This window comes from Triturus cristatus, chromosome 11 (assembly GCF_964204655.1).
Source record: "Triturus cristatus chromosome 11, aTriCri1.1, whole genome shotgun sequence".
NCBI lineage: Eukaryota > Metazoa > Chordata > Amphibia > Caudata > Salamandridae > Triturus > Triturus cristatus.
The window spans coordinates 488124467-488138429 of NC_140594.1; the positions used below are offsets into that span (position 1 = coordinate 488124467).

The 13963-nt window shown below is 46.1% G+C and overlaps 1 protein-coding gene across 3 annotated transcripts in view; it reads right to left on the bottom strand.

Moving 5' to 3' along the window:
- Positions 1-13963, bottom strand: part of LOC146784459 (F-actin-monooxygenase MICAL1-like) — a 356165-nt gene that overhangs the window by 237189 nt on the left and 105013 nt on the right. For all 3 annotated transcript variants that reach the window (XM_085633206.1, XM_085633205.1, XM_085633204.1), the window contains exons 3-4: positions 1827-2034; positions 969-1085 (exon numbers count right to left, since the gene is read on the bottom strand). In XM_085633206.1, coding sequence (XP_085489332.1) covers positions 969-1085; positions 1827-2034 — 325 coding nt within the window. The remainder of the gene's footprint in view (positions 1-968; positions 1086-1826; positions 2035-13963) is intronic.

Below are 13963 nucleotides of genomic sequence, written 5' to 3' on the forward strand. Positions count from 1 at the left end.
TCACTATCCCCAATCTTTTCTCCTTCTTTCCTCTTCTCAGAACGTTTTGGCATTCGGTGCTAAGCAAATAATCAACATAACATACATTCCTGCAGCAGTGAATTGCATGGTCACATGTGTAACCTATAAATGCTTACCTTCTCGGGCTACTTCTTAAGGTCTTGCATCACACTCACGTACTCAAATACTCCCAGGAGGTAGGTGAAACCAGAACATGCAGCATTTTTCAAACTCAATGCCTCAAACAAGTGCCATCAGGTGTAGAAAAGCGTCTGAGGGCATACTTGATTAAATCCAGGTTTCCATAGAAACCGAAGAGGGAGCACTACCATACTGTTGTCCCTTGCTGGGACAGAATGATGACCATGTCTGGCAATGTTCTTCATCCCATGCAGTGGGACAGCATTGCCAGGGGCGCTCTCAATTCAATATCTTGGGGCACATATAGAAGGAACGGGCATTTAGGTTATGTTAAATGCATTTCTGGAGTGCACATGCACCCTGTAAATCCGGTTGGTGCAGCATGAAGGTTTGAGAAGAGAGAGAGGTGGGCCCACCACTATAAAGGTAGAAAGGCAGCATAGGAGAAAGCAACAAGCTCATCAGTTGTATTGGATACCCCAATAAGGGGTTTATTTACAAGCCATCTGGATTGGGCGTTTTGGAGCTCCGCTGCAAATTTTGCAAAGCAAATTTTGCAAAGCAAAATGATGGAAACGCGAACAGAGGTTTGAAGATTGACTAACATGCATTTTGGATTATTTTTTGTAACATTTGTAGAAGAAAGCGGGCTTAGAATCATAAAAAGTCTTATGCACCAAACTGAGGGACTTGATCTGGCATGTTTCCAAAACAAATACGTTTCTAGAAACCAATCGTAAGCGGTGGAATAGGAGGAAATGGATCAAAATAAACAGCGCACATACATACATCATAAGATCCTCCTCGATCACTAATTACTGACTCACCCGGACTTTCCACTTCAGCAGGAGGCGGGACTGGATCTTTAAATGTAATGCCTACAAAGACCTCAACTCCAAGGAGCAACGTCGTCTTCAAGAGAATGAGCTGCAGCTGACGAATACCTGCGATTAAGAAAAGAGGGCATGAAAAAAGGAAACAAACGAAGGGAATGGCTGGCAAAAGAAGAACATAAGGCAACAAATACGAGGTTGAAAGATAAAGCATTCGGAAAGTAAAGGTGTGAGGAAGTGAGATGGGGTATGGGAAGGAGCAATGGCGATATAAGGAGAACACCAAACAAAGTAATACTCATTTTCAGAATTCACCTAGTATATATGTTTAGACTTTGCTGATTAATTATTTCAGATCCTATCAAGAAGCAACTACTCCATTCACCTCACCATTATAAGCGTCACTCACTGTACTAGGCAAGCAAGAGGCAATGTGGATGAATGGTTCATTTGTTAGATGACCCTCGAGATAAAGATTCAATCCCGAAATCACAATGTGAACAAACTAGGTACAAATCACCATCTCCATAAGCACCCCATGCCAAAAACTGGGAACACTTGAGCAGACACACGTATCACTTAGTAAATAAAAGGTGGGCTTTCATTTTACATCATCACTTAAATAATCCCACTACTTAACACATCGCTGTTGGCTTCTGATCAACCTATCCCTCCACAATTACACTTCCTAGCCTACCAGCAGTTGCACTGGTCTTCCAAGACATCTTTCCTTGAAGACTTTTATGCATTGTAGATCCGACTCTCCTCTACCCATCACATCACCCAACATGCACTTGTGCGCACCAATTCCCCTATCCAAACATCTATGGTGCCTTCTGCCACATCACTCACTGACGTGGTCCAGAGCCCCAGTGCAGAAGCGCCCATGATACTTCTTGGCCCCAAGGCCCCGCAGATCCAGGATGCTGAAGGGCCACAAGTGCAGGACGTTATTCCGAGAGAAGGACTTGCGCTTCTCCACCACGATGACCTTCGCCCCTAGGAAGGCCAGTTCGATGGCGGTGCGTAGGCCGCAGGGCCCTGCCCCCACCACAAGGCACTGGAAACAAAGAAGAGAGGCAATAAGCTGCTGAACAGGGGGTATTTCTGTTAAGACCAGCACATCGGAGAGGACAATCATCTTGACTACCTTAATAGCCTGGATTTTTAACAGATTGCTTTTGGACCTGCACTGGAATGGAGTTAACTTTGCTGGATATCAGGGATGAAATCCATCACCAAAAAATGAACCGTGGTCTTATTTAAACGTCTTGACGGCATTTCATGCAGCGGAGCATTGGTTGTATATCGACTCAAATGTGTCTCTAACCTTGAAATGTATTTGGTAAGAGCCTCAAACATTAGCTGTGGTGGCCCATGGAGGTCCCTCCTGTCATTGTCTTTATTCACTGTCCAAAATACACATCTACGGATACCCACCAGCAGAAGACGCCCGCTTTTCCAGTCATATCCATAATAAACGCCAGTGGATATGTGGGTTGATGGGAACCCTATCAGTAAGAGAGGCTCTGCTAGACATAAAGAGGCCTTGGTGAAACATGGGGGCAGAAAAGATGGAGACTAGGGTACAAATGTCTACACCGCCCTCAACCTTCACCTTTGATCACAATCAAACGATTCAACCATCACTTCTGATTTTAAAGTGGTTCTGATTAACTCAGCATGTGAATATAGTGAATGTGTAATGCATTCGGACAGGCTAACTTTAGCAGCATCTTCTCTCCTGTATTTCTCACCTACATTTCTCTGTTCCTTAGTACTGCCTCAATCACTACTGTAGGATGACTATCGAGTTATCTTAGGGTAACAGTACAAGCTTCCCTCTTTACCTTCCTCACTTTTTCCATTACCCAATGCCCTCTAGTCATCGTGTTGCATAAATGCATCCCTGTTTATTCAATACTTTATGTTCACACCGTGCTTCCAAGAACTCTAAGCGCTATAGAAAATCACTATATGAAAGAATAACATGGGTCACCCCCAATACACAGTTCTGGGGCTTACCTCTCCTTTAGAGTAGGAGATTAGGCGACTGTACTTTTTTCCATTCCATAACTTTATTTCGGTCCCATGGGCCATAAAAGTACACAAAACAGACAAGAAAGGTTTGCCTCCCAAAGGAGTATACACAAGTGAACCATAGATAATACATAAACATAAAACTAGTTCATATAAAAAGTATAAGCTAAAAAGTGTCCCAGTGAATAACTGTACAGTATGAAAAAGTTAACAATAATAAAGTGCATTTTAGAATTTTCCAGGGACTACGCCTAGGCAAGTTAAAACTCAATCATTCCAAATCAAACTACTTGGGAATCACTTAAAACAAAAACGTGTGCAATACAATACGATCCATCGTTAAAACTTATTTCATCAAAGGGCGTTATCATAAAAACTTTAAAAAGGAATGAATAAGTACAAAGAGTGATTAATAAGGTACAAATAATACAAGTTTCTAAGGCTGTGGTAACTTGTTTAAGAAAGTCCAATGAACACGCCACATAAGAGTTAAAAACCGCAATACAGATGGGGCGTGGCTAGCAGCCAGAGAGCATGGCCGCAGCTTAGAGAGGCTCCGTAACCCTCTAGTTGGCCCAGTCGATCCGTACAATAATCCGGCAGCCTTCTCGCCTGCAATTGAAGGCTGAGGTGGCGGAAGGCCCGAAGTGTCGGGCGATTGAGTCCAGGCTCGAAAAGATGGCTCGCTGAGGCACTGGCGGCGAAGTAATCTACAGCGGCCTAGCGCGGCTAAGTGAGCCGGGACCTAAAGTTGGGAGTGTATCCGGTGGAGGCGAGTCGGCTTCTGAGACTGACGGGAGTGCAGGCGGAGAGCGGCTGGAGGCGGACAGCGTAAAAGCGGCAGCAGCAGCTTACCGGAGTGAGGCACACAATAACCTTCAGGCTCCGATTCCATTGGGAAAGGCCCGGTAAGCGCCGCGGATATGAATTTCGCCGCCGCTCAGCGGGCTGCAAGTGCCTCATGCTGCTGCCGGGAGCGGGCGGGCAATAGTGGCACTGTCGGCCGTTCTCCCCTCACTGACTATCCGCACTTTGGATCGGAAGTTAACAGCACCCTGACTTGCCGCAATATGTGCTCCTAGACCGGCGGGAGGACAGTGGCAGCGCGCATCTCCCATAGTGAAGGGCGTCACGGAGATGCGCTGATCAGCGCCATTTTGCTGGGCATCAAGTGATCGAGGGACACGGTGTCCCGGTACTGTCTTATCCACCTCAGTAGCGCGCACATGAGAATTTCGTAGGGGCAACGCTGGCAAAGAGAGAGTGAGAGGAGAGGTTGTGGGGTTGGAAAGGGGGTGTGAAAGCAGACAGGCCACGTGGGCTTCGTTAGCTCGCAGGCAGGCGGCGGTGACCAGCACTCTTGCCTCCGCCGAATGGTAACTCGGAAGGGTACTAAGCACTCTGCACAGTTGGGGTGGCGGGTAGTTTTAAGTCCGTCAAGCAGGGAGGCAGGGAGGTGGGTGGGTAGGGAGGAACTGTTATTTTGGTATTTCATGTTATTAGTTACAGTTTTCACAAGGGCGAGACTGGCACACTACCTATCAGAGATTGATCTTTGGATATGCTATGGTAATGATCCTGTGACAATACATGTTGCCCGTGGCAAAAGGGGCTGATGCAGGAACAACGAGAGTCTAGTTCGCAGACGCCCCAGTGTCCCCGATAACTCCTTTGTCGCTGCTTACATGGAATGTACATGGGCTAGGAGATAAGATAAAGAGGGGTTTGGTTCTACAATATTTATAGCGGTGTGCACCGGCAATGGCCCTGCTGCAAGAGACACATTTAGTGGGCTCGGCCTGCAGAGCAATGGACCGCTGGGGGTTTCAAATGGTTGTGCATTCTGAGTTCTCTTCTGGTTCGAGGGGTGTTGGTAATTTAGTGCGTAAACACTTTCCTCTAGTAATTGAGCAAACTCGGACAGACGACCAGGGTCGATTTGTGGCTATTACAGGTCAGTGGGAAGGGAGACTGTTCAATATAGTGTCAGTATAAATCCCTCCAGCCCTTCATTCAGTGGCCCTCTCAGCACTTAGTGCATTTCTATTGGATCTCCCAGCAGGGGAAATGCTAATTGGTGGGGACTTTAATGCTATAATTGATGGAACCCAGGATCGGCACCCCTCTCCCCCCCCCCCCCCCCCCCCCCCCCCCAGATGAACTCGGCAGGCACTACTCGTATGGAGGGATTTCTAGACGCCCTCGGGCTTCCAGATTCATGGAGATCTAGACACCCAGTAACACGGCAATACACTTTTCAGTCAGGGGTACACAATAGTCTCTCCCGAATCGATTATTTCTTGACAGCCGCAGATAGCCTCAAGAATGTGGTAAACATTGAGTTCCGTCCTAGAGGTATATCGGATCACTCTCCACTAACATTGACATACACGAATCATCACAAGGCAAGGTATCTACCCCATATATCCTGTGTATCTACGTGTCCCTAAGATTTCAAAAGACATTGTCACAGCAACACGTCACTATTTCCAGGAAATAGTCTCTTCGGTTCAATCACCTAGCACTCTTTGGGAGGTGTATAAAACGGTTGTCCATGGTCAGTCTATCTCCTCTATTGTAGGTCACAAGAGAGAGAAACAAGCAAATTTAGACACTATAGAATCTGAACTGAGTAGTGCTAATGACCAGCACGCACAGAATCCGTCACCAGAAACATCCCAAACCTTGCGTATTAAACAATGTGAATTTAGGGAATACCAGCGAGAAGTGACTAAGGTGCGGCTGCAGGCTACGCGACACAAGATATATGAAATAGGTGATAAGGCAAGTAAGATTCTAGCTTGGCTTGATAAAAAGGAGCGGGCGCAGAAAACGATAGCACAGTTACGGATGGCTCACTGGTGGCTTCACCGGAAGACATAGTGAATACATTGGCTGGGTATTTCGAGCGGGTGTATGCGTCACAGACAACTATAGCGGCGGATGAGGCTCAAACTTACATTAAAGATATTAATATGCCTAAGCTGTCCCCAGAGGCGGCCCTCACGCTAGAGGCTGACCTAACGATCGAAGAACTGCAGATGGCTATCGGCTCCTTACAATCGGGGAAAGCGGTGGGGCCTAATGGTATACCCATTGAACTATCCAAAAAAGACTGCAGATACGACTGCTCCATATCTTTTAAATATGTATCTTGAGAGTCTGGAGGCAGGTGAGCTCCCGCAAGATCAGCGAATGGCCACCACAGTGACGATCCCAAAGCCTGGTAAGCCCCCGAGGAATGCACTTCCTATCGCCCAATATCATTAATCAATGCCGAAGCCAAAATACTAGCCAAACTTCTAGTGACGCCATTGACCCCACATCTTGCGACCCAAATTCACCCAGATCAGTCTGGGTTTATGCCAAATAGAAGCACGGCTCTTAACTTGCTGCGGCTGCATGGAGTGTTGGCTCGCATGCCTTATATTCAGGAACCGGCGGTCATCCTCTCCCTAGATGCACGGATGGCGTTCGACATGGTGGAGTGGCCATATCTTTTTGCAGTCCTTAGACACTTAGGCTTTGGCCCAAAATTCTGTGCATGGATATAGCTACTGTACACTAAACCCCTAACGCACATAGTGGCCAATGGACATATATCTAGGGATTTCCTGCTGACACCTGGAACGCGCCAAGGGTGCCCACTATCCCCATTACTGTTCGCACTTGTGTTGGAGCCACTGGTGGCATGGATCAGATGGGAACCAATGACCTGTGGGCTCAGGTGGACACCGAGCTGGGAAGACCGCATCTTCCTATATGCGTATGATGTGTTGTTATATCTAACATCCCCTAGGCGGTCTGTTTTGGCGCTCAAACATTTGCGAGATTTTTGGTTGGGTGTCTCGCTACACCATTAATTGGTCCAAATCGATTTTATTTATATTACATGGCCCACCGCCGTTGCTTCCCGAGGGTTGCCCGCTACAGATCACTGAGGCTACTTTTTTCAGAGAAATCTTTGGCCCCCCATGGAGCGGTTTAGAAGAGACGCGACCTTCTGGCGCAATTTACCGCTGACATTGCTGGGAAAGGCAGCACTTTTTAAAATGATGGTGCTCCCCCGATTTTTATATGTTTTGGAAAATACCCAGTTTCCCGTACCACCGAGCTACTTCGAATCAATAGCGACAGAAGTTTCCAGTCTGTTATGGGGGAATAAACCAGCGCGCATTGCACAAGACAAGTTGGTCAGGAGCTGGTATGATGGCGGTATAACCCTTCCAAATATACAATTATACTACTGGGCAGCTCAATTAAAAGTAATTAATTGCTGGATACATGCTCTGACAGACCCAGCATTTCAGGCAGATAGGCAAGGGCTGGGAGAGGAAGGGGTCATGTCAGTGCTATATAACAGAAATGGATCTAAATTACTAGTTGGGCCAACAGCACACACAGTTAACATATGGTATGCAGCACATGCCAGGTTAGGATGGCGGGTGGGGTCATCACGCAAATGACACCACTCTGGAATTCACAACGGCTTGGGCGACTCAGAAACAGTAAAGGATTTAGCAAATGGGATGCGATAGGCATATCTACGGTGGGTGAGCTCTGGAGGGGGGGCAAAGTGGTCCCGTTTGAAAATCTCAGGGTCAAATACGAGCTTGCCTCCTCTGAGATTTTTAGGTACATACAGATCAGACCCACACTGCAGGCGGTCTTAACGTCAGGTACCATCCTACCGGAAGCTACTCCTCTGGAGGATAGATTGTTGACCGAGTATATGCAAAAAAAGGGCCACCTCCCTCACCTATCGTAAGGTGATTAACAATTTGCCGGACCCCATGTTGGCACTTAGACAAAAATGGTTCCGGGATTTGGGAGAATTTGATGATACGGATTGGCAGGGGGCACTATCGTTCCCTCGTGAGGTTGCAATACCTTCGCGGCTAAGGTTGATACAACTCAAAATACTCCACCGTACATATTACACTAGATTGACCCTCTACAAAATAGGGACGTCTTCATATCAGTTCTGCCTGCGAGCCTGTGGGGAGGAGGGCACTTTCTATCATACTATATGGGAGTGCTCGAAGATTGTGGGGTATTGGGTTAAGATAATGGAGGACTGTATCACAAACTGTGGAGGTGTCATTGTTACCAGAGCCGAAGAGATGCCTGCTAAACATGTGGGAACCAAATGATCTTAGCCATCCAGCGCAAGACTGGGTAATGTTGGGACTGATGTTTGCGAAGTGGAATATTGCAAGGAGGTGGGGTTCAGGAGAGTCACCTACATTACAAAAGTGGTGTAAAGACATGGATGAAGCTATGGTGGCGGAGAGGGCGGCATATGTACATCGGGATTTCCTCAAAAATGGGGAAGAGTTTGGGGAGCTTGGAATAAATTCAGAGGGTATATTTGTGAATCACCAAGCATGGAAATTGATCAGACGTCCGTTTAAAGGGGGGGGGGGGGGCGGAACGGAGTTTGCATAATGTCAATGGGATCATTCCTGATGTCACAGGTATTAATGATGTACGCAATGTTGACGAAATTTGTGCCAATGGATGATGAACAATATGTCTATCATGTGATTTTATGGTGCCCTAATTTTGAAATAAAATATCTTATAAAAAAAAAACAAAAAAACGTGACAGTAAAAACAATAGGGGCATGAGTGTCGTACTTTAGGACTCTAAATGCCTCTGCACAATGTATGAAACCTAAATTCCTGCAAAGTTGACTGAGACAGCGCTTTCTGGGTAGTTTATAACCAGGACAGAAAAAAAGACCTGTAACTCCGTCTCTTCCTTGTAGTTACAGGGAGGGCACCCTCCATGTTGAGTTTTGGACCAATTATTCAAGAAGGCACGGAGCGGTAGAGTCCCAAATCTAAACTGTACATATAATTTCCTTGCCAGGGTTGGTTGAACGTCATCCAGGAAGGGTTCTATAATGTACTCGTCCTTTATTTTTAAAATTTGTTTTTAAATTGATTCAAATGACCGGAGGACGAGCTTTCCCAGATGTCGGCAAGTTTGTGCCTCCTATAAGATTATACCACTGCCCAACCTATGACAGATATCCTTTATGTATACAAACCAGGTTATTTTACTAATACCCAGCAAACTCAATAGCTCTTTAAACTCAGACCGATAAACGGCCAGTTCCAGGGTCACCCACAGTCTTCGCCAGAAATGTATGGGACTATGGCAGATCTCTTCCCCTGGGGGCCTAAGGCCCAGATCTAGGCGTAGAGGGGTGAGGGGAGTACTAGGAGGGAGGCCTAACAACTGCCTCATGAAGTTGTTCTCTACCTTACTCACGCTAGTAGTGGTACACTGCCCCCATAATTCTGCCCCGTATAATGCATCACCCCTGGCTTGTACTTTATAAATCTCAGCTATTGGGCTGGCTGGTTTGTGGGTGGAAGTTAAATACATTTTTGCAATTCCTCCTACAATCTGCGTAAGCTTAAGGCTTGCTTTGGCCATTTGCGGTCGCCACTCCAGGTTTTCGGTGAGGGTGACACCTAAATAGTAAAAAAAAAAAAAACACACTTTCAAGCATGGTGCCATTCAAACAGGGGTTAGAGCGGGACTTGTTGGCAGGATTGAAGACCATAAATTTGGTCTTCCGTGTATTAATCGATAACCTCCTGGTTCGACAGAAGGCAACAAAGCTATCAAGAATCCGCTGGATTCCCCAAGGTGACTTGGAAAGTAAAAGAGGGTCATCAGCAAATATCATAGCAGGGACCTTACTACATCCTAACTTGGGAACATCATTATCCTTCACCTTTCTGAGTTGGTCGACCAGTGCATTGATGAATAAACAGAATAGAGTAGGTGCGAGCACGCACCCCTGCCGTACCCCTTTATTAACCGAAAAGTGGGGGGTTAATTCACCACATTTTCCATACCTCACTTGGCGCAAAGTTGGCTTTGTGCAATCTCATCAAAATGCTAAGGAGGTACGGGGATCCCCAGGTCTCTCAATAAACCCCATAGTTTGGCCCTGGGCACGAGATCAAAAGCCGATTTAAGATCCACAAATATTAAGTAGAGGCTGCCACCCTCTACTGTCACAGTTGTCCAGAAAAGAAGTTGGAGTCTAAATATCTAGTCGACGGTGGAGGTGTTTTTTCTGAATTCAACTTGGTAAGGGCTCAGATCTCCTGTTCTTCCATCCAAGCCTGTAGGCGGTCAAGGAGGACCCGTGCAAACAATTTCTGGGTAACATCGATCAGGTTGATCGGCCTATAATTAATTGGAAGAAGAGGTGATCCCTTTTTAAGGACAGGGACGATTTCTGACCCTAGCCAGGTGTCAGGGAGTGCCATGCCAATCATGATAGCATTAAATAAAGCTCATAAGTAAGGTCCCCATATTTTTGGGTTCCCCGAAAGAGGTCATCTGGTAATTTATCTAGATCCGGCGCTTCATCAAAAGGAAGCTTGTTAATTGCATTTAACACTTCAAAACATGGTAATCCCGGGAACCTCCTCCTGTGTGAGCCCCAGGGGAATTATGGAGACTTCATCGGTTTGGCACATGGCTTCCTTGGTGGTATATAGAGCCTAGAAATGTGTCTCCCATACTTCAGATGCTATATTCGGCTCAATGGCTGTCTTCCCTTCACTGGCACCTGTACTAACTTTAGTCCAAAAAAACCTTCATAGGTTTGCTGGATAAGGCAGATTTAAGAGCCTCCCATCTGTCCAATTCCTAGTTCTTTTTTGCTTGCTGGATGCTGTCTTTATACAGCACCCGATTCAATCTAGTTTGATGCTTATCCTTCGCTTTAATGGCATTTAGGAGAGCCCGTTTAGCCTTTCGGCATTTAGCATTAAACCAAGATTGTTTGGGACATCTTTTCGCCCTGTGAGGTACCTCTGGCTAAAAGAAATCTGCCAGATTAGCTGTTAATTCTGCATGTAGTTTTTCAACTCTCTCTCTGGTTAGTTAAATACCATCTCTAAATGTGGCCTCCTACATTTCAAGTAAAGCCGGAATTACTGATTGGTATGCTGTGGCCATCTTATCAGGCGACGGTTGTATTTGCCCCCACCTTATTTTCCTTCTGTTATTTAAGAGTATTAATTTGCTGCCTTGGTGTGTGCGGGTGGCTTTCGAATTAGAGTAACCCAGATTTGGCAGCTCCAATTCCATGGTCAAGGCATTATGGATGCGGTCATGCCGCATCAGAACAGCAAAATCACAAACCCTTTGCCATAACCTGGTCTCCACTAAGATGTAATCCAACAGGGACGATTGACCTAATCTGTTGAACGTTAACTTCACAGGGATGTCCGATTTTGTGCAGCCATTGCATGCTCTTAGGGAGGGAGTTAATGTAAATGAATTAATCTGCCAGCGGGGACCAGGCTTTGAAGGGTTGAATTTGTGGATCTGGGATTAGCCACTTCCGGATCCTCCTCGCTCGGAATGGTATTACTTGGATCAACGAGGGGTTCAAACTGGCAGTTGAAATCACCCCCTACAATCAACCATGTGCTTGAATCAACTGTGGGAACAAAGAGGCTCAATTGGTCTAATGGAGCAGATTCCGGACTAAAACTAACAGGCCGGGAGTAAACATCAACAAAGGCAATTTTTATCTTTGGGGAAAAGGAGAATACTACACACTGAATGTCATTGGACGGGGTAGTCAACTGTTCTGCTCTGTACTTTTTTAGTTATCACAGTGCGTTTTACACTTGTTTGTCCTGATGAGTTCCCTCTTGCATACATGCCTCCTGGGTCAAAATAACTAGATATCTTTTTTTGGCACCAACAGATTGGTCTACTCTGCCATTAGCACTTTCTACATTGTGGGAAGTCATATTTTGTTACCCAAATAGTCTTTATACTGCTTGGGTCATCGTTGTAAGTTGACAATTTTGCATATTCAACATATTATTGCACAATTTGCTTCAACAATGTATCTGTATTAAATCAAATTGTCGTGAATGAAGAAAAAACTCTGGGTGGTCCAGTCGGACTGTGCACCACGAGTACAAGCAACACCATCCTCTGCTCCCTCCAAGCTCTTTGCCATATCTCTGGGGGTGGTACGTCTCTTCAAGCAGAGTGACCATGCTTGATCACGGATGTCTGGGCCGAAGCAAATAAGGCGTCAGTCTTTGAAGACCCCTCCTTCCCAGGCATCTGTGGACCAAAGTACTCATGCCCTATCCGCTGCCTTAGTACTACCTCCAAGAGGTGTGTGTTCTGCGGGCAAGTGAGGTGTGCAGAAGCTAGCATTGTGGTGTGGCTTGTGTATAAAGTAACCAGGTGCTTTGGAGTTGTGGAGCAGGAGTGAAGTCTTTTGGTGCCAGTGGTGCAACGGGTACAGGGCCGTTTAGGTGTGTTGATGTGAAGGCAGTCATTTGCCCTTCAGTGCCCTGGTCCACCCCCAGCAAGGGCCGATGGTTACATTACGTGAATAGACAAAGGACTAAAGAGGAGGCAGCCCTGCTGCGCTCCATTATCATCCCAAATCCATATTTTCAACAAGTACTTTTGTGGCCTTCCCTCCGATGTGTCATAGCATGTCTTAGGCCACTCCCACAACGGAGCCAGCCAGGGAAAAAGGGGGATAGCGCAGCACCACATAGTGCGATATATTGGCCTAAATCTGACCACAACCTTAGTGTATAGGGAATGGTTGATGCAATCCTGCTGGTAAACAAAGGACCCCCCCCCCCCCCCAACTGCTAACTTGGAGCAGCAGCTCCTTAAGCCCCTTTCGTATTTTCTATTTCAATGGCCCCTCATTCACAGGTTCTGTCTTCAGCCCACATCCTGTTTCTTTCGGGATGTGTGGAAACAAGATGCATGATCTAGACATGCAAGAAACAAATGCCAAAACTGAGAGGTGGAAAAAAACAATGATTAGACACCAGAAGGTGATTGGGGTGTGGGGTTATTATATGGGACAGGCAAATGGGGAAGCAAAAGACACAATTGATGGACGGAATGCAGAACAAATCAAAACATTCACTCCCAGTCAAGAGATCTGGGTTAAATCCATCATTCTTTTGCTCACCATGGCACCCCAGTTTAGACCTGGCCATATTGTAAATCAGTCTTGACCCTGTGCCTCATGGGAACAGTCCAGCCCGAACTGCCAAGCCAGGTCCTCCCTCGATCGGAAAAAAGCATCCTAGGACCGGTTTCAAGGTTTCACCCCTCATCAGCCAGGATAGCTTGAATCCAGTGGCACAGTGAACCCGGGACCCACGTTTGGGCGTACCCAGCGCACTTGGGGCGAGAAAGCAAAAGACACACAATTGATGGATGGAATGCAGAAAAAAAAGATCAAAACATTCACCCTCAGACAAGAGATCTGGGTTAATCCCATCATTCTTTTGCTCACCATGCCACCCCAGTTTAGACTAACCCTGGGTATAGCTGGCGTAGCGGGGCTACGCGGAGGTCCACGGAGTTGGGAACAAACTCTGTGGAATTCCGCTTTGCCACCTGTCTCCACCCCCCTATTAACAAATATTTCTACATTAATCAAAAGTAAAATAAAACAAGCATAGGCATAGCCAATAGGTCTCGCCTTTGGGACCTTGTAAGTAAAATAAAAAAAACTGAAGTGTAAGACTTCACGTTTACTGCATCCTAAATACGAAGTAAATGTAAACGTGAAGTCTTATACTTCAGTTTTTTGGGGTTTTTTTACTTACAAGGTCTCAAAAGGCGAGACCTATTGGCTATGCCAATGCTGGTTTATAGAGTAGTTTTACAAAGTGTTAAACTTGACCTCAGAGTGATGGAAGAGAAACGAAAGAAAAGGAGTCATGAAAGTTGGAAACACAATGAGAGTCCAGCCTGATGTTTAGGAGGGGCCCAGATCATACATGCTTCTGTCGCTTCCTCAATAGTTTTAGTTAATGTTAGACTTATTTAAAAGCTTGTGTAAAAAGCTGAAAAGAAACGGGGAGATGTGGGCAGAGCTGCCGTCTTGCGACTTAGGGCACCAGGTT